The sequence below is a fragment of the Centruroides vittatus genome, unplaced genomic scaffold (assembly GCF_030686945.1).
Source record: "Centruroides vittatus isolate TY-2023 unplaced genomic scaffold, ASM3068694v2 contig_355, whole genome shotgun sequence".
Lineage (NCBI taxonomy): Eukaryota > Metazoa > Arthropoda > Arachnida > Scorpiones > Buthidae > Centruroides > Centruroides vittatus.
The window spans coordinates 1,282,613-1,303,036 of NW_027122178.1; the positions used below are offsets into that span (position 1 = coordinate 1,282,613).

At 31.6% G+C, this 20,424-nt stretch overlaps 3 protein-coding genes across 3 annotated transcripts; 2 read left to right on the forward strand and 1 right to left on the reverse strand.

The window, feature by feature from the left end:
- Positions 1–62: 62 nt before the first annotated feature.
- Positions 63–11,687, forward strand: LOC136974732 (transmembrane emp24 domain-containing protein eca-like). The gene is made up of 4 exons (XM_067269678.1): positions 63–257; positions 4,053–4,273; positions 5,686–5,832; positions 11,138–11,687. The coding sequence occupies exons 1-4, from the start codon at positions 119–121 to the stop codon at positions 11,285–11,287; spliced, it is 657 nt and encodes a 218-aa protein (XP_067125779.1). The 5' UTR covers positions 63–118; the 3' UTR covers positions 11,288–11,687.
- Positions 11,688–14,397: 2,710 nt separating this feature from the next.
- LOC136974756 (EF-hand calcium-binding domain-containing protein 6-like) lies at positions 14,398–15,939 on the reverse strand. Its single transcript, XM_067269700.1, has one exon. It carries the CDS (start codon positions 15,815–15,817, stop codon positions 14,447–14,449), a length of 1,371 nt encoding a protein of 456 aa, XP_067125801.1. The 5' UTR covers positions 15,818–15,939; the 3' UTR covers positions 14,398–14,446.
- A 1,684-nt stretch (positions 15,940–17,623) lies between these two features.
- LOC136974757 (uncharacterized) lies at positions 17,624–18,425 on the forward strand. Its single transcript, XM_067269701.1, has 2 exons — positions 17,624–17,759; positions 17,855–18,425. Exons 1-2 carry the CDS (start codon positions 17,728–17,730, stop codon positions 18,348–18,350), a joined length of 528 nt encoding a protein of 175 aa, XP_067125802.1. The 5' UTR covers positions 17,624–17,727; the 3' UTR covers positions 18,351–18,425.
- The last annotated feature ends 1,999 nt before the right edge of the window (positions 18,426–20,424 follow it).

The following is a 20,424-nucleotide window of genomic DNA, read 5'->3' on the forward strand; positions in this document are numbered from 1 at the left end:
TATTTTATTAAATTTAATTGAATTTATATAATAAATCAATATGTATATATAATGGCGGCGCATCGGGCGTAAACGTAATTGGAAATTTATTTTGATTTGATCAAATTTGTAAAAAAAAATGTGCGAATCGAGGCAAATTTTATTGCTTTTGTATGCGACGTTTCTTCCTTTAAGTATACACGGACTTTATTTTCATATAACGGAAGTTGAAAGGAAATGTTTTATTGAAGAAATTCCGGATGAGACATTAGTTGTTGGTAATTTTTTTTATTTTTTTATTAAGCCTAAAACGTATTGAAAAATCATTGTACGACGATAAATATTAAAGTAACGGCAATTATACGTGATGCAAAATAAATTTGATGATGTGTTACTGTATAATATAATAATCCAGGATATATTTTGTCAAATTCCTTTAAAGTATCTTAAAAAGATTATTTAATTTGGTACAAATGCAGCTCTGAATGAGGCTTTATAAAAGCTGTAGACTGTGCTCATAGAGGTAAAAATGGGTAAAAAGGTGTGTCCTAGAATAGAGGAAATATAGTGATATCAATTTATTGTTTTATATGGTAGGACTCCAATTTTCCAAATGAATTGGGACCTTGGATCATCTGGTTAATTGGATCTTTGCTTAAAATAGTCATTTTTTCCTCTATCTGAACATCCTGTTATGTTTGTGTGTACATAATTACATGCATATAACAAATTTGAAAATGTACCATACCTACAAATGAAAATGGTTTATTTTCTACATTTTTTTAGGAAAAAAGTTACTTTTTAACATGTACTGTACAGTATATACACTTACGTGCCTATTTATTTTTAACAAAGTTGAAGACAAATTCAGATAATACCATCTGGATAATTGGAGTTTTACTGTATATTAGAGTAGCAACTTAAAACTCTTCAAACCTGGAATATATTATACAAAATGGCAACGAATTGAACCTCTCTTCTTCATACACACCGGGGTATGTATTAAATAATTACAACTTACTCGAGCCTGTGACCGGTGTGAAAACAATTCAAAACTAACAAACGTTTTCTGGACACCTTCCGTGCCCTTCTTCAGGTTAAAATCGCTGGATTCTATTTTTTAAAAACGAAACCGCCGTTCCGAATTTATACGAACGAATTCGAATGATGATAGTTCGAATGTGTGACGTTCAAGGCGCGTGCGTTATAACTGTCGTGTTCCGTGTTGTATCATACTTTTTAATCTTGGTGCTCTTTTTTATCTTGGGGTCACTTGACTTCATGTGTCATCGGACCCAAATAAGTTTTTAGGCATCCTCTTGTAATAAAGCTTGCCAAGCAAGCGAAAGAGCTATCTCATCGCGTGAATTAATGCATTTTGTTGCACTTTGCGCTTTATGTATCTCTATCGCTTCCAGCCATTTAAGGTGTTCTATCTGGGTCGTTTTGGTTATTAGCTTGGCTCCCGCGAAGTCCACATTGATGCCCGGTTCAGAAGCGTATACTGCGAGTGACGTGGTAGCTCTGTTGTATCTTATATCCGCCTTATGCTCTTTAAGTCTGACTTCCATAGAGCGTTTCGTTGATCCTATGTAGATCAGATCCCTATTAAATCTCTCGTCTTTTATCGGGATTCGGTATACGCCTGCCATTCTATTCGGGTCACATGGGTCCTTTCCGTTACGCAACAAACTGTATATAGTTGGGCCTCTCCTGTAAGCAACGGTGACCTTACGTCTCCTGGCGATAGATTCATATATGGATTTCAATGTCGGGTTATATGTGACGGGTATTCTCTCTACCTCCGTACTTTGGTTGTTACCTTGTGCCATTGTGGGCATGTTTTGGCTCATTCGTATTTTTTGGCGTTCCGACATTCTTGGAATAATGTTGCGGTAGCCGTGTGTATCAGCAATCTTCTCAATGTGGTTCAACTCTTTCCTGAGTGCTTGTTGAGTGGATGAGTGCGTGTATGCGTGTGTGTCGTTTGTTATGTGACGTAATGTTGTCCGCGAAGGAAACATACAAACAAAAGAAAAGACACACGAAAACTTTCTATATTACACAATCCTTTCTTTATTCATGGTGAACGGGTTCGATTTTAGGGAATTCCAACTGTTCTTCTAAAATTTACAAGATTTGAGGTGTGTCGCTTAGGATTTCTTGTTGGATTTTCACACAAGTCGGAAATATAATTTATACACGAAATGGTCACGTAACAATCTTTTTAGCCCAACTGTGTATTCGAACCTTTCTTAATTAATTTTTAAAACTAACTTAACCTAAGGAAGTGAAAATAGAGGTAGGAAAGTGAGGAATGAGGAAGAATAGAAGTCTACAGTCACCCGGAATTTGTTCTCTCGTCTGTGCCGATATGCTCTTTGGGTAGGAGTTCTTTCGGAGATTATTATTCCTGCCGTCTCGATGATTCCTTTGCTGATTTCAAGATTCTTGAGTATCGAATTTCCTTTCCAATTCAGTGCCTAGGTACGATTCTTTCCCCGTACCAAACTATACAGTTCTCTGAGGTTCTTAAAGTCGTCTTCAGGCCTTTCACTAATATGAAGTTCCTTCCATACCTTCTTTCTTAACAGTCTTTGTCCTCTTGACCTTCTTGTCATGATCTCCCTTTGACTTTCTTAACAATGCATCTAACCCCTTCGGTCTCCAGTCAAAACCTGATCAACTTGCCAGTCGTTTCTCACCCGGTCACCTTATCTCCTATTGTTCTCTTCCTGTTTGTGGAATGGCTAATCCTACCCAAAGGCAATAACAGTTGTTCTAGAAAGTTCCAGAAAAGGATAGAAGAAAGAAATAGAAGAAATCACAGAAATAGCATAGAATTATGACTATATACAAATATACATTTTTTAATATATACATATATCTATATGGCCGACGGCCACACAGTCGTCATAGGTGATCATTGCATTTAATATTTTTACATCTTTTTATCATTCTGAAATAATATATATAAATTTATTTATTTTATATATATATATATATATATATATATATTAATATTGAACATATAATTATTTAAATAAGCCAGATTTTTATCTAGCTGCATTAACACTAATTAATTATTAAGGAATCATTAATTTGGCTAGAAGTAAACAGTTAAGCTGCCATCTTTTGTTACATTTAATAATTAAAAAATAATTTATAATAATCTGAAAAAAAGATTGGCCTATAAACTTGAACCTGCAACTTTTTAGATTTCAGGTAATATAAATTTCATGCATCTACATGGTAAGGAATTGTTGGTTTGAATCTCACTGTTGGCTGATCTTTTCATTTAGAATGTTCTAAATTAAATTAAATTATTACTAATTATTAAATATAAAACGAGATGGCAGTTTAACTGCCTACCTCTAGCCTAGTATTTTTTCAATTTTTTTTTTTTTTTATCTTGCAGCACACTTCAACCTATAATTAAATTTCTGTGGATAAAATCACATGATTTAAATCACCTTTGATCACATTCTATTGCCATATTACTTGCCAATTGGCTTAATTCTTTTTGTCTATTTTTTTTGTAAATTAAATAAAACAGTACTATTGTTCCTTAAAATAGCAGCATATTCCAACAATACTTATTTAAATTAATATCATTTTCATAAGAAGAGTCAGAAATAAAATTAACAATAAGTCTTGATTTATATTTAAAAGTAGCATGATAATTGCCTTTAGAAACCTGCCCAACTCTAAATTAAAATAATTTTAACTAAATATGGACAATTATAGATACATTTTTGATTTAAAGAAATTTCATTTGAAATGAAATAACCCAGTGTTTTAATTTAATTTTGATGTTTACACTTGTTCTTTGGCTTCTTTTGGAAATAATTTATTTAATAACCTTCAAAAATTTTTGTAGCACACTGGTTGAAAATCACTGCTCTAACCAAATTACTTAATCTTTAACCCTTAATGCCTGATTAATTAATTAATTAATTAGTCTTATGTAGTTCAATAAGAATCTGGCTGTTTGTTTAATTAAATTTAATTATTAGGTTGTTTGTATATGTTGTTGAATTTTACTTATTGGAATTTTTAAACAAAATTTTTAGGTAATTATAAATGCCAACTTTATGATCCTAAAACTGGTGGTTATATGCCATCTAGTCCAGGTATAGGAATGCATGTGGAAGTAAAAGATCCAGATGATAAAGTTATCATGTCTAAAGTTTACAGCTCTGAAGGTCGTTTTAGTTTCACATCCAATGATCCTGGAGAGCATGTCATTTGTTTATATTCAAATACAACCAAATGGTTTAGTGGAAGCCAGTTGGTAAGTAACTCAATTTACAGTATATATATATATATATATATCATTAAATTAGAAGAAATATTTACTAAATATCATTTTAAGAACAATATAATTTGTATGTGAATATTTTACTTTTTGTTTTAATTGTAATTAGAAAGACGAGGCTTGTTCAAAAAAGACTGGACTTTTGTCATACAAACTTTATTACTGTGATTACAATATTATACATGTTTATTCCCTTCAAAGTACTTCTCTCAGCTTGCATTTCCATTGTTTTTGCCACTGTTGGAATGCTCCCTGGAACACATTTTGTGAGATCGCATATAGCTATCTCTGAAAATTTTGTTGAATCTCAACTATAGTTTTAAAACAATGTCCTATTCAAACTGTAGTTGAAACAGGAAAAAGTCTGCATGGACCAAGTCTAGAGAGTACTGGAGTGGGGAAGGATGGGCCAAAAATTTGCTGATAAGCAGATATGTCATGATGCAGCACACAGCTTTTGTTTTCTCACAGCTCAGGCCTCTTCCAGCACACAGCTTTTGTTTTCTCACAGCTCAGGCCTCTTCCAGCACACATTGTCCCTCAAATACTTTAAAACTTCTATGTAGAACTCCTTGTTAACAGTCTGAATTTGTGGCATGAATTCATGATGTATTATGCCTCGATAATAAAAAATATCAGTCATTCTGATCTTGATTCTTTCTCAATAGATGTTTTGCCTGATTTAAAATGCTTAATCTATCCCATGTTGAAATTTTTCTCCATTGCGTGTGGCTGCCATGTTGAATTTTTGTCAATGTTAAGCCTAACAAAATTTTACATTTAAAAAAAAAAATAATTATGGCTATTGTATTGTCTGAAATTATTTTTTTATTTTTCACAAAATAGATATATTAATAAATATAAAAACAAAAAAATTATACTTTGGAAGTTAGTTTTAATATAAAAATTATAATGACTAGTGACATCTAGTTCCAAAAATGTATTGATACTGTAACGAGACATCTTGTGTCAAACGCTTGAGGTCAGAGGTCATGACCCTGAGAATTGTTGGGAATAACACAGGACAGGTTAAACCACTTGTGACACTGTGAATGGCACATATAGTCATCCTCATAAGTTTGCTGAAGCAAAGTCCATATTTCAGTAAAAGTTTTGCCAGTCTTAAAGCAAAATTTCACCCAAATATGTCGCTCTTTAAAGTCTTTCAATTTCACTTCACAGAGCAGTGACTGCATGTGTTCACTTCAATAGCTCTAGTTTGCCAACTGATCAGAGTACTACAATGAACCAAGTGATGTTTGTTACTGAAGTTTCTGGCTATGTGGCACCACTTGCTGGAATTCAATTGGTGCAATAGTTTGTGAGCTATGACAGAAGTCGAGTCTTTTTTTGAACAGATGTCATATTTATTTTTTTATTTATTTCAGAGAGTCCATTTAGATCTACAAGTTGGTGAACATGCTATTGATTATGGTAATGTGGCTCAAAAAGAAAAATTAACAGAACTTCAATTAAGAGTTCGTCAGTTACTGGATCAAGTGGAACAGATTACTAAAGAACAGAATTATCAAAGGGTAAGATTTGATGTTAAATGATATAAATTATTTCCATTTGTTGAAGAGATCAGTCCAATATGATTGTATGAAATTGAAGCTCCATATTTTTTTAAATTTTTAACTATTTATTCTTGAAAACAATTAAGGAACATAGAACATGATTAAATCTTCCCTGTCTCAAATCCAATATGTCAGTCAGAAATATGAGAACAAAAACTTTATTATATGAAAATTTACAATATTTGATTTGATTTAAATAAGTTTGTGTAAAATATTTAGTTATTTAAAAACTTAAAATTTACCATAAATCTGTCTTCCAGTATACATACATGATAGGAATTACAAATGAAAATATTTTTTAGTCTATATTATCAATTCATATGATTTCTTTCAGTTTTGATTAAAAGAACATTCACAAAATTAAAATTTTCTATAAAATGTACAAAAGAAATGTCAAGATTAAAGAAAATGTTTGGAAATGATTTTAAAATATTAAAGTAATTCACAATTAAATCAATTAAGTCAATCACAATTTAATTAAGATTTAATTGTGATTGAATCAATTTATTCTTATTAATTCTAATCTTAATAACAATTAGTATTACATATATTTTATTTTAAACAAATCCAACTAATTTAGTTTTTATTAACTTATTCTTTCAGTCCATTGTCTGTGTGTTCAGATAAAGTAACTCAATTTCCAATCTAATTAAATCTTGCATACATATGTATTCCTGATGAAAATATGTGTTTTTAGAATATGCAAACAATTTTAGCAATTAGCAAAAAATTACAATTTGTAAAAATCTGATAATAGATGGCACTACATGTAGAGTCCTTGCTCCATTTTAGTTGAAATGTCTTCATGAAATCTTGTAACTCAGTTTTTCACCCAGTTCCAAATTAAATGCTAAAACAAGAAGCTGTGATAATTCAGTTTTATATATATGTTAGACTCAAAGAATGAAAATGCTCATTGAGTGAAAAAACTACTACAACACATTGTGGTCTTTTGAAATCATCCATAATGCAAAGTTTGTGTTATGGGACTTGTAAAAACAGCCACAATGCATTGTGACTAACTCAGAAAGACCACAAAGCAAATTTTGCTTTGTGGCTTTCATGATATTTTACCACTAAGCATTGCAGTTATTAAGAAAAGCCATAATGCATTCTGAATGTTAGCTGATGCACCACGATATGACGGACAGGTTGAAATTGGTTTAAATGTTTTAATTAGGATGCCTGATGTTGATAGGGGACGTGCAGCTTCCAGAAATGTTTTAGCTGTTGAATGAGCATTAATCCATCAGGTCTCTATCAGTTAGGAAACAAGGAAGGCGTTTTTGATCGACTTCATGCTCATAATGAATTTACAATCTCTAAGAGTAACTTTATTAACATTCAGGACATACCCTCAACTTCATTAACACTTCAGCATTCATGTTAACATCAGTAAGCAAGGGTTTATAATGTCTCACTGTAAAAGATACTGTATTGATAAAAAATGTAAATGTCGTTCAAAGAACATGAAATGCAACTCGAAATGTAACAGTAATAGTTCTTGTAGAAATAAATAACTCTGCAACATTCTTGATTCTCATAAAAAAAAGACTGATTTATTAATAAAAGTTCCTGACAAAGTAATTATTGTTCGAAAATGTTAACATCTCATACACCACAACAGATTTTCATGAATGATTAAATGTTGTTGAAAAGTAACCAAGTTACATTTCTGTATGTGGGGAATAATTTTGTTAACTACTTATATAAGATAATTGAAGATAGATAAATCATAATGAAAAAGAAAGTTTTATTTTTTTATCATAACCTCATTATTAGTTAACATCCACAACTTGTGGTGACTTTTAACCATAATAAATCTGTTGCACAGTGGTTTTTAACTTTAGCAGCTGATTTTTATGCGATCATGTAGAGTACATCAAGCACCTACTAGTATGTACTTTGACCTTTAGCACTTTTAAGCAAAACAAAAGAACAACCAATTGTGTATTTTTCTTTGTACATTTATTTCTTTGAAATTTTTTTAAGTATGAAAATTAAATTTCTAGGAAAATTTGTAGAACTAATGTTGTTCAACATTAAAAGTTGTAAAGAAAAATATTTTGAGGCTAGAACACATATTTTAATGTTACAAACCACTATGTGTCATATCACCCTGTATCGTGGTTGCATCAGCTAACGTTCAGAATGTATTATGGCTTTTCTTAATCACCATAACGCATAGTGGTCAAATGTCATGAAAGCCACGACGCAAATTTCGCTTCATAGTCTTTTTGAGTTAGTCACAATGCATTGTGGCTGTTTTTACAAGTGCCACGATGGAATTTCACATTGTGGATGATTTAAAAATCGTTTTCGCTCAATGAGCATTTTTGTTCTTTGAGCTTAACATATATAAAACTCTCTCTCTCTGCGTGCCATATCAGAAATCCTGACATCGGCAAGTACCTGGTACAGGTTAATAAGTGGTTAGTTAAGGTGCCAAGGTGTATCCTGGGGGAAGTTACGACCAGAGTGGTTCCCTGTTGCCTTCTCTGGTGTGCGATGTTATGCAAGGGGAAATGCCTTCCAGGAGGTCTTGTAAGGGAAACTGGCTCCTATTCAGGTGTTACAAACGTGGAGAAAACCCGGAAAACCAGCCAGCCGTCCGAGCACGGCACGAACCCACAACCAAACTCCCAGTGTTTAGCGACAGAACCACTTGGCCACTGGTGGGCACATATAAAACTAAAAAGTAGAAAATAAAAGACTATTTTAAAAAAATTTTTAAGAAATGCTTTTTTATTCACATAAAATGTAAAAAAATTTTTTTTTTTGCTTTCACTGTATTCTTGGTATTGGTACAGGAAATCCTCTTTAGTTAAATTAAGGGATGAAATAATTGAGACTTTGAATTATCCAAGATTTACATATTTTTCTACAATATGCAATTCCATGTAATTGATGTAATTTATTAAGGAAACGGAATACGGCTATGGTATGCAGAATGCTATTTTTGTTAATTAATAATTTTTTAGAGTTGCATATGGAAAACCTGTAGATGGTGCTTGATTAAGAGAGTACCAAAAAGTTCTCTGACATCTGCTAAGATAACTTGTTAATTTTGTTTTTAGATGAGTATCAAACAAACAAAATGGACACTCATAAAAAATGGGTAGATCAATAATACCATGTTTGTTGTGTATTGCTTCCATATGAAATAACATCAATTTTGGATCTCTGGAATTAAAACTATAAAAGTTACAAAGATATTCTCTTCTTGAAGAAATATGTAGAATTAAAGAATGTCCATCCAATACTAAATGTGATTCAGTTTGAAAAGGAGATAAATTACATTTTTTCATTGGAAACATAAATGGTTCATTAGCTTGGATGTATTCACTTTTATGCTCTTGTAATTCCTCTTCTAAATTTGTGCCATCATTTTCTCCTTGATTTTTCTTTGACTTTTTCCTAATTTGTCTTACCTTGATTTTTGTCATATATCTATGATACCATTCTCAAACTCTGCTAAAACCCAATCCAATTAGAAATTGTCCTACAGAACTATTGAAATAGTTATCCTGAGATGAATGTATATTGTGCTTTTCTCTTTCACTTTTATAAGTTTTATCAAAATATATATTTTGTTTCTTAACTTAAAGAGGAACTGTTAATGAGGGTGCTTCAATTAGTGTTTCATTATTCTTTGGTCTGTAATCACGAGGATTAACTGTTTGGACTGGAATATACCTTCCAATGGAAATTAACGATTTCAGACAGTCTGGAAAACAAGAATCATCCCTTATCTGTTCAATATCATCATTTGTAACTTCTGACAAAATAAACGATTTTTATGATTTTTCAGCATTACTGGAATGACCTAAACTTAGCATTTTGTTTTGCTTTAGTAATAACTGAGAAACTGATGACTATGACTAACATGAATTTTATTGTTTGTTGAACTTTTAACATTTTTTTTATTCCTTGTTTTCTCAGATGTAACATATTTATCTTTAGAATACTTTTTGTCATTATCATTTAATTCACTTTCACTATCAAAGCCATTAGACATATGATCATCTTGATCATCAGATGATGAAGCTTCCTGAGATTTACTTTCATCTGAAACTTTATCAGAATCATCATCTTGTTCAGATTCCATAATGTCATCATCTATTTCCATATTTTTATCATTTGAAAGATCTTTTTCTTCTAAATGTTTTCCATTAATCATATCTTCTCCATTTGTAAAAGACTTTCCAGATTTTACTATTTCTAAAGATTCAATATTTTTCTCTCTTATCAAATCATTATCAACAGTTTTACCTGAAATATTTGAAACTGCATTGAGGAATTTTCATTTTCAATTTCAATGAGGTATCATCAGAATCTGAACTACTTTCTATATCCATAATTAAACTTTGGTATGTAAATTTTAACTAGTAAAAGATTTAATAAAAATGCTAGAATAGTTTGTTTCTATTATTCTTCACTTATTCAAAATAATCATAATTTACAATATTCTTGGTATACCTCCAGTTAATACCAAGAATACTGTAAAGCTGAAGAAAGTTTTGTTTACTTTTTAGTGCATTTATGTGAATAAAAAGCATTTCTTTATAACTTCTGTCACCATCATCTTAAGATCTACATTTTATTAGATTTAGTCATAGAAACAGAGATTTGTATCGATTATAATTTAACTTAATTATAAAATTACATTTTATATACATTATAAATATTTTTAAAAATTCATATTATTCTGATTGAAATTTTTGATGATTAAAGATGATTATTAGACTTATTTCTGATTATAACTAACTATATCTATAACTATAAGTGAATACTGTAGATTGGGGTATCATTCTTACTTCTTGACCTACAAGATTATCTTGTAGGTCAAGCCTGTCTGTAATCTGAAAAAATTGTGGCTTTCCACACATTCTTAATATGAGGATATCTTGCATTGATAAAGTAAATCATTATTTTTTCAATTCTATTCAAATCTATGATAAAATTCTGCAGTAATATTTATATGAAACTTATTTGTGTATTTTGGTACATGTTTTTTACACATTTGTTAAGAATATTTTAAATTTTTTAGAAATAAGTCTTATTTCTTCTTAAGGAAAAAAAAGAGGGTGGAAGTGGATTTGCTTTTGTTGCAATTAAGATATCAAATTAACTTTTGGTTTTTTACATTAAATGCAAACTTTAATGCAGTAGAAAAAAGTTATTTTAGAGTACTAAGATAGGTTTATTATTATATTTTATAAATTTCAAAATAACTTAATTTATGTTTTATAATAATTTGCAGTATCGAGAAGAACGATTTCGTACAACAAGTGAAAGTACCAGCCAAAGAGTTCTGTGGTGGTCAATCTTCCAAACAATAATACTCATTTTGATGGGGTTATGGCAGATGAGGCATTTGAAAAGTTTCTTTGAAGCAAAGAAACTTGTGTAAAAATATTAATTTTCAGCTAAATATGTAAATGAACAAAATTTAAATTTATAAACTCTTCTATTGCCAGTAATGCTAGTCACAAAAAATAATTACATAATTCTATTTATTTTTGTTTGAAAATAATGTGCCTTCAAGTATAATAATATTTGCTTATGTAATTCTTTGTCAGACATGATCTTTTATATCATTCTTATGAACTTAAGAGTTGTAACATAGGCTCTAAAACTTGCTCATATGTTGTTTTAAAACATCATCCTAATTTCATGATCAGTGTAATTATCATTTAGAAAATTAATCTACTGTATGATGTGATAAGTTATTTATTTAGTTAAAAGAGTTATAATTCTGTTATTGTAATGATTTCAATAATTAGAAAAATAAAATATCATTATTAAAAGTTTGAAGGTTTAATTCTGATGAAATTTTGTGTCTATATTACAGCAACATATACTTTGTAATCTCTTAATGGCAGGATAGCCAAGCAGTTAAGATGGTAGCCTACTGCTCTGGAGAACCTGATTCCCCAGAGAATCCAGGAGGTTTTCAGTGGTGATTTGTTTGATTATGTCAGGTTCTGTCCTTCACCATCTGGCTGCCCCATTGTGGGCCTGGTTAAACTCATAATGGATATGATTAAAAAGGTGCTCTTAATGCCCACAGAGCAGAAAGAGTTTAGAAAAAACACATAATTTCAATGTCATTCTCATTATAAAATTTAAAAACAATTTTGTTACACTTTTTTCATCTAGAATTTAGATATGACATAGTATTTCCTTTATTATGACTGACATTAGTCTTCCAATATCATTGGCATAAGATAGAAGGTATCTTTAAGGCTATGTCCACATCTAAGTAACAACAATGTGGATGGCATTTTCTTATCTTAATATAAACCATTTTTATAAACAAAGAGATCATCATTTTGACATGGTTTTGTATCATACACCGACACCATTTTACATAACATTTGAACAAACCATTTTGTCTAGTGAAAATGCAGCCAGTGTTTGCATCTGTTTATTGTAAGTCATGCTTCATACTGTCATTCTTTGATGGTTTGTCAAAAAGCCAATAAGCAATAGATAATAAATTTCATAACATAGTATTTATAAGAATATGATCATATATTGGGACATGTTCTTTGTTTTGAGAATTAGAAGTTTGTACAGAATTTTCATTATTGTAATTATTATTCATTTTTATTATTTTGCCATCTGATTTTAAGAAGAATGAGAGAGAGAAAAATTAATTCTTTAATAAAATATTGTGTACTGTATAATAACTAGTGGAAAACAGGAAAATGACATAAATGTTTTTTTTTTCCTGTAAAGTATATCTAAAAAGTATTCAAAATTAAAAAATAAATGTTATTAATGTGAAAGCAATTATATCTAACTTTGTATATTTTAATATGATTTTTTGAATTTTAACATCAATAGGTTTAAATAAAATTTTTTCGTACTTACACTTTTCTATTGAATCTATTGTAATTGTGAAACCATGCATTTTCTGTTTATTTTCACTATGTGATACATTCATTGACAAATAGTTATGCACCCAGATAGACTTGTTTGATTACTGCAAAACTCAGCATACAGCTGTCTCAGACAGGCATGTAAATAATTGTAGTTGTGACCTGATTGAATTTCAGGTAATGAATGCCACCAATGTATGCTACTCCAGTACCCTATAACAAAGGTTTGCAATGGCTCACTGTGTTTAGAATTTTTAATGTACCTATTTGGAGGTTTTCAAATGTGTCATATAGGGATGTCTGGCAAGACATCCTGTATGACACAGTCAAAGATATGCATAGCTGACTGAGTTTGAGAAAAGTCACATTATTGGACTGAGAAAAGCAGGATGGCTATTTTACTAAATTGTCCACTATCTGGCCATTCTGATCTGACTGTGAGAAGGTGTTGGAGCCTGTGGATACATGAGGACACACACACACAGGCAGACTACCCGGAGGATGATGAAATTATGTTGAGGCAAGCACAAACAGCTGCAATGGCATTTTTAACTACCATCCAATGGAAACCTTGCTACAAAACACTCTTCCCATACCATTGGCAGGAAATTAGCAAAGGTAAATTTTCATGCATTGCAAATGCTATACATTCTGCCATTTGTACCACAACATCACTGACTTCTTTTGTAATGGTGCCTTGACAGAGAAGTATGAACTACTGATGTATTGATTTTAATGATAAATCTCATTTCTGTCTGGGGATGGGCAACCACTGGTGATTAATTCAATCTTGCCTTTATTGTTGAATGATACACTGTCCCCACTACTGGCATGCTAGTCTGGGAGTCATCTTTTATGACACTAAGTTCTAGCAGCGGTATGAGGGACATTGACAGAACAGTGATATACCAGGAATGTCTCCTTCATGTTGTCACACTTTCTTGGCGTGTTTAGTCTTCAGATTTGTTGAACCATATGTTCAGCCATCTACAAGTTTGAAGGATCTGGAGTGGTAGGTGTAACATTTGTGGACAAACCAGTTGCAGGAGTGTGTGCCTCTACTTTCGACCATATCGCCTCATGTATCAAGGCAAGATAAAGTCCTGCACGGTATTAAAGGTAAATTATCCTTTATACACTATTGGACTGTTGCTGCACAAAAAATTATCTCTCTGCTATGATATGGTAATCGTTCGAATGCCGCCTCGGCGCAAAACTTTTTTGTCAATAAGTATAAAGATATACCTTGCTTGACGGGGATTTGATTAACAGCAAAATTAATTGCGGCATTGCCCTTTACATACACGGCAGAAATTTTAATTAACGCGGCTTTAGCAGCTATCTTTACTTAACATAGATATTTGATATACGTGGTGGCATCGAGGGATTAATTAACCACCTTAATCAAAGGATACCTGTATTTAACTAATGGGAGTTTCTTTTTTGTCATTTTATAAATTTTAAGAAAAAACATTAATTTTCTAAAACCTCTATCTTGCCTAGAGTAGTGAATAATAGTAAATTACATTACAATAATAACTGAAAATATCGATTTATTTAGAAAAACTAGTTCTTAAATCATACAAAATTTATGTTTCTAATTTAAAATTTAAATTAATTTTTCCACGAAAGAGTTTGTAATAATAAATTTACAATGCAAAATTTGTAGATTCCTAGGTTAATTTTTAATAAAGAATGGGATTGGCATATGTTTGCAGAAAGCTACTATAGGGCACTTTTCCTGTTAAATGTGGATCAAAATATCTTAGAATTTTGAAAAATTCTTCATCGCTGAAATAAATACTATAATCGTGGAGAATTTTTCGAAAATCGCAGCCATCAATAAAACCTGTGCCATCGGGATCTTTCTCAAGAAATCTTTCTCTAAGTCGTCTCCAATAATGCAATACCTGTCCTCTTATCGCAAGAAGTATTTTATAAGGTGCGAAACGCCCTTTATTATCAAATATGTCACCTGTTTCAAGTTTCGTGATTAAATCGTAATCTTCATCTTGAAAAGAACTGATGCATTTTCTTAGGAAATTCCAGTAATTCATTATGTTTTGTCTTGTAAATCCGTATTTAATTTCAAGAACGTCTGCCATACTTTCATTATGAACAGGTATGCCACACTGACCTAAAACTTCTATGAGGCAATTTGCAGGAATATGACCAGTCCTACAAGGATCTAAAAGTCGACATCTACGGAGAATTTCACGCCATCTTTTTTCGATTGTTTTCTTCAACAAGTCATCACAATCGGAAGCATAAAGAGAAGTCATCCGTGGCTTTGAAAATCCATTTCCCGCGTAATCTTCGTACACGATTCCTTCTACTTTATGAGGAATCCAAGATTTTTCGCACGTTGGCCGAGGAACTAGTGCTATGTTGCCGTATTCGTGTAAAAAATCATAATATTTTAGCTCATTTTGTGCCGTTTTTGGAAAATTTCTCCATAATCTTTCAAAGATACTATCGTGAATTGGGAAAGTATGCTTCTGAAGTATATATTTTACATGAGATTTCTTAATGCATCCCGAATTATCCACATCATAATTTAAAAAATCTTTCAGAATTTGTTGCGCACATAATTTTACACATTCCTTCAATCTTTCATTTATATCAAAGACAGTCAAATATTTATCAGAACCGTTTTTATTAAGATCTTCTTTGAATGTTTCGCGAGGATCGATTCTGAATAAATCTAAAAATTTTTCACACTTGATCCAATTAGTATGACATGGATCCAAAAGAAGAAACAAATCCTCAAAGTCCTTATCTTTAATAACATTTGGAAAATTTAATCCATAACGAATTGCCCTTTTCAATTCTTCTCTAGTTACGACTTGGTTTCTATTGGAATCTACTGTCGTGTAAACCATTTTGAGGCATTTTACTGGATCTTTGACTTCATGACGCAATTTTTCCAGGACAGGATACTTTCCCTTTTTTATACTTTCAGTTTTTGCCATATATTCATCATAGTCAGGATCAGGCCATATTAAAGCTGATTGTACCGCACCATATATAAATTTAGGATTTTCAATTTCAGCCATAGAAACCTTAAAATAAACTTTTCTTCAAATGTTAAAGTATTATCTAGCGTGAAAAATATTACTTAATAATGAAAACCTTTTAACATTTGATTATTCGATAATCGTAATACTTTTCTTTGTTAACAATTGGAGAACTTCCAAGTGTGCTTTCAAAGTTTATTTAAGAAATAAATGCATTATGATATTTTTTTAGTAAAAATTAAAGTATTTTTGATACATGTCTCACTTAAATTATAGTATAAGGCTGCTTAGTTTTCCATGATGTTGTATACAGGAATTTTTTACCTTCATCATTTTTTAGCAATGAAAATTTCTAAAGAAAATAAAATGTGATAACTGACAGTAATTACAATATTTATAGTCAAAATTCCAAATATTATATTATTTTAAATCATAAAAAATATTTGAAATTAATAATGCTTCATTTGTCCCCCTTTGTCGTCGGGTTGCTCTTTTCTTAACTCCTTCTTCACCTATTTAATTGAAATTAATGATTAAGAATAATTAAAAATAATTAAAAAAAATAATAAAAACGAAAGAAATGTGTTAATTTTGAAGAAAAAGCTTCAAAGTACAATTTCCTGTCTCGCCTTTCCGCGAAATCTGACACCGATGAGTCATTGTTTACACAGCTGGATGACCTTGAGAACAGCTGGTGTCAGCTTTCGCGGGACATTCTCATGAATCTCTCAGGAGGAGAAGAGTAAAAAGTAGGGTGAATACTAGATGGCGGTATATTTCTAAATATTTTTTTTAAATTACGATTTTAATTGAAATTTCCGACCCCTCCGACTTAATTAAACGTATATATAAAAAAATCAATTAATTAAAAAAATTAAAAAACTATTGGATGTTGTTTTTGACATCAGAAAATAGCTTTAAATAACTTTACCGAAGTAAAATCGGCGCACTAGAACTTTAGAACGATGAATGAAGTTCCATAAAAAAATCCCATAAAAAAACAATTAAGCGTTAATCGCGCGTCATTAAAGGTTCATTAAAATCGCAATAAATTTTTTTTCGCGCGGGTAAAAATTTTTCAAAAAATTTGGAGACAGAAAACATTCCAAAAATCAAAAAAAAATTTCGGGTCCCAAAGTACCGTTTTTTTGTAACGCTATGGAATTTGCCCGAGTTATCTCGGGTCTGGACGTCTATGCACGTCAATGGTCTTTAAGGTTGCTCTTTTCTTAAACACCAAGGAACTCTAAAGTTTCATTATATTTCTAAAGTAATTATTCATTTTTATCACAGAAAACGTTTTTACTGTCGACAAAATAAAAATAACGAGCAATTATTTATTGTGACATCGTCACAATGCCAGGTTGCAATTTTTAATCATATTTTTAATTTATTTCATTTAAAATATATGCTCTCCATCTCAAATTAGTAGTGGCTTGCCCCTGTACATTATACTTTTCCGTTAGCAATGGGGTCGTGTTGGTCATCTATCTACTTCCTTTCAGGGGGAAATTTTTGAATTAAAATAACATGACTTCTGGTTTGTACCAGATGTTTATATATAGTTAATCAGGGCCTCTTGCCCCTAATCGTTTCATATTTGGTCTCAGCTTTCATCTATCTAACTCCTCTCTCGAGTTTAAGAAAAGACAAATAACAGTGGAAATTTATAGGTCTACAATTTATTATGCGGAAGCGTTACGCATCTATAAAAGGTTACTATTACCTATTACAGTATCTTCTATTCTTTATAATTTTAAGTAGTAAGTGACTCAACGAGTTACGAGTGATCTAGTTATATTTAAAATTCTATATACAGTGTATATATTTGACAATAACAAATACTGTACATTGCTCATTATTTGTCATCCATTATTAGTTTTAACAATTAAAATCTTGGTATTTGATGGTACGTCTCTGCTGAGAAACAGATAATTAAACCACCAATAATGGGTTGTCTGTATTCAAAATCCTCTTCATCGTAAGAACGTTTTTCTTAGAATTTACCTAGATATAAATAATATTTAAATACGTATAATAGAATGTTATGAAATCGTTAGTTTCCAAAATTTTTAGCGATTGTCCGAGGTCCATCGAGTTCACAGTTTTGGGTGAAGCCGAGAAATCTGTTAAAAATATGACTCCTCCTAGAAATCAGAAATATTTATTTTACGAACAACCAGAATCTATAACAAAACCAACTTCGAGCAAACAGAAAAACGGGGAAAAATGCAGAGTCGTGACCTTCACACCAAAATCAGAGATTCAAAACTTCTATTCTGACTATTGTATGCCCATTTATTCGGATTCTGTGTTTGATAACGATGTACTTTCTGAATTAAAATCAGGAACAATGGTTCTTTTTACAGAAGAAGAATTGAAAAATCTTTTTGAGGAATTTTCCATTAAAGTCGAAGCATCTGAGGAATTATCTTTCACTAAAGTGGAGACTTTGACTTCAAATACAGGCAATAATGAAAATCAAGGCATTTTATCTAGTGTAAAAGAAAATATTACCTCATCTGCCGGAAAACAGATTATTGGCTTCATTTTCACACATTTTAAACCTTAAAACCAATTCAGTTCAGTTAATAGTTTCTAAATATAAAATAAGTGATCTATGCCACCAAATTAATTAAAATTATATAAATTGTATTTATTTGTCTTAAGTTATACATAATACATATTTATACATAATAGAAATATTCCTATTAATGAAATAATATTATAATTTAATAAATTATCACGGATTGTGCCGTTTAAAGAAAATTTATACACAAAACAGGTAAACGCTTCAAAATCTTACGAAGTACTGTAGTTAAAAAGACTTATGATTCGAATAGGGCTACAAAAGATGCGATCGGACAAATCCGGAACCCTTTTTATGAATAACATAAACTTGTCTAGATGAAGACATCTGTCAAAATTTCTCAGAATCTCAGAAATTTTGACAGATCAGCTTAGAACGAAGATTTTCTAGAGTGAGAGATTGAAGCATATTAAATCATCTAAGCCACGTTAAAATTATGTTGTTAGTTGCAGTTTTGCTTATTAGGAACAGGGCCGACCCACAATACGATCGCTTAACATAGTGAGGAGTGGAGAACGACTCCCAGACATGTTTCCCACGATATATAAATGTTTTACATTTTCATATTTTTACATTTTAATATTTTCTAAAGGTATTTTACGCAATTATGAAAACAATACCACGTAATTCGCAGTGTATGATGGTTTCGAAATAAATGTACAGTAGACCCCCCTATAACACAGTAGATACGTTCCGTGTTATATGAATCCGTGTTGTACGAGTCACTTGAATAAGCCAATTGTGATTGGCTCATGTATTCAAGTGACTCGTACAACATGGATTCATATAACACGGAACGTATCTACGTTGGTACGTTGATACGTCCCGGTACGTTGCAGTTTAGAGTCTACGGCTGTTTGAAAGATTTTCTTCCATAAAATTAATCGATTCTAGACTAATTTGACTCAACATTTCCAAATCACGTATAATTTTTTGGGAATAATCCATATAAACTATGCTATAAACAAAAAATTATAGGATTACTTACCGAGTGTGCACCGTTCGACGACGCCATTGCTTAAGCTTGTTTTCATCGCGGAGCGACTCATCGAATGGCGGACGCGTGTTTCCTGATCAGCGAATTTTTTCAGAAAAATAACTTAACTTTGGAGACATCATTAATAAAAATATAATTTTTATGGCCGTTGAATAATAAATGTTTTTTAGTAGGTCCAGTGCTCATTTAAACTCAACGGTTTGTACAATATCCGCTATTGGTCCATATTCGACCAATCCTGTCGCGACACGAGTCGGCGATGACGTTTACCGTGTTATACGAGTCTTTTTTAGCGTGTTATACAAATACGATGGCAATTTTTTCGCCGTGTTATACGAATCCGTGTTATATGAACCCGTGTTGTAGGGGTCTACTGTATATACTTTCTTTGGGTAACGCAATTGTACGCAAAAGAAAGAAAAAAATGTTAAAGATTATTTCGAAATTTAAAATTTTTACCTGTAATAAAAATCAATTTCTAAATAAAGTGTAAACAGACGACCGGATGGCCAAAGCGTCAGCCTACCGCTCTGGTAGACTCTGGTTCGGATCCGGGCGGTCGAAAAATCACAATAGGTTTTTATTGGCAATCTGTACTAAATATGTCAGAGCCTCGTCCCTCATTGCCCGATCACTCCAATGACGGACTTAGCCGAATACCGATAAGGGTTTTTTTTAACTCTCCGCCCTGTGGGCACTAAGAGGGCCTCTTTTTAGCAAGTCCATTACACAATGGGGTAGCCGGGGCCCGACATATCAGATGGATCCTCCCCGAAACATTTGTGAGGATTTTTCGATTCGTCTGAGTTTCGAACCCGGGTCCCTAGGCTGCCACCTTGACCGCTCGTCAAGGTGGCAGTCAACGATGGGTATGAGAATAATCTCTTAGAGTCCATAGAGCAGAAAAAATCAAAACTAAGTAAAGTGTGGCAGGCGATTTATGTAGATTTGATGTTATGATATTATACGATTTTGAATAACAATTTTGAAAGCAAAAGAAGTGAAATACGTTAAAGCAGAGATGGGCAACCGAAGGGCCACAATTTTATGCAATGAGGC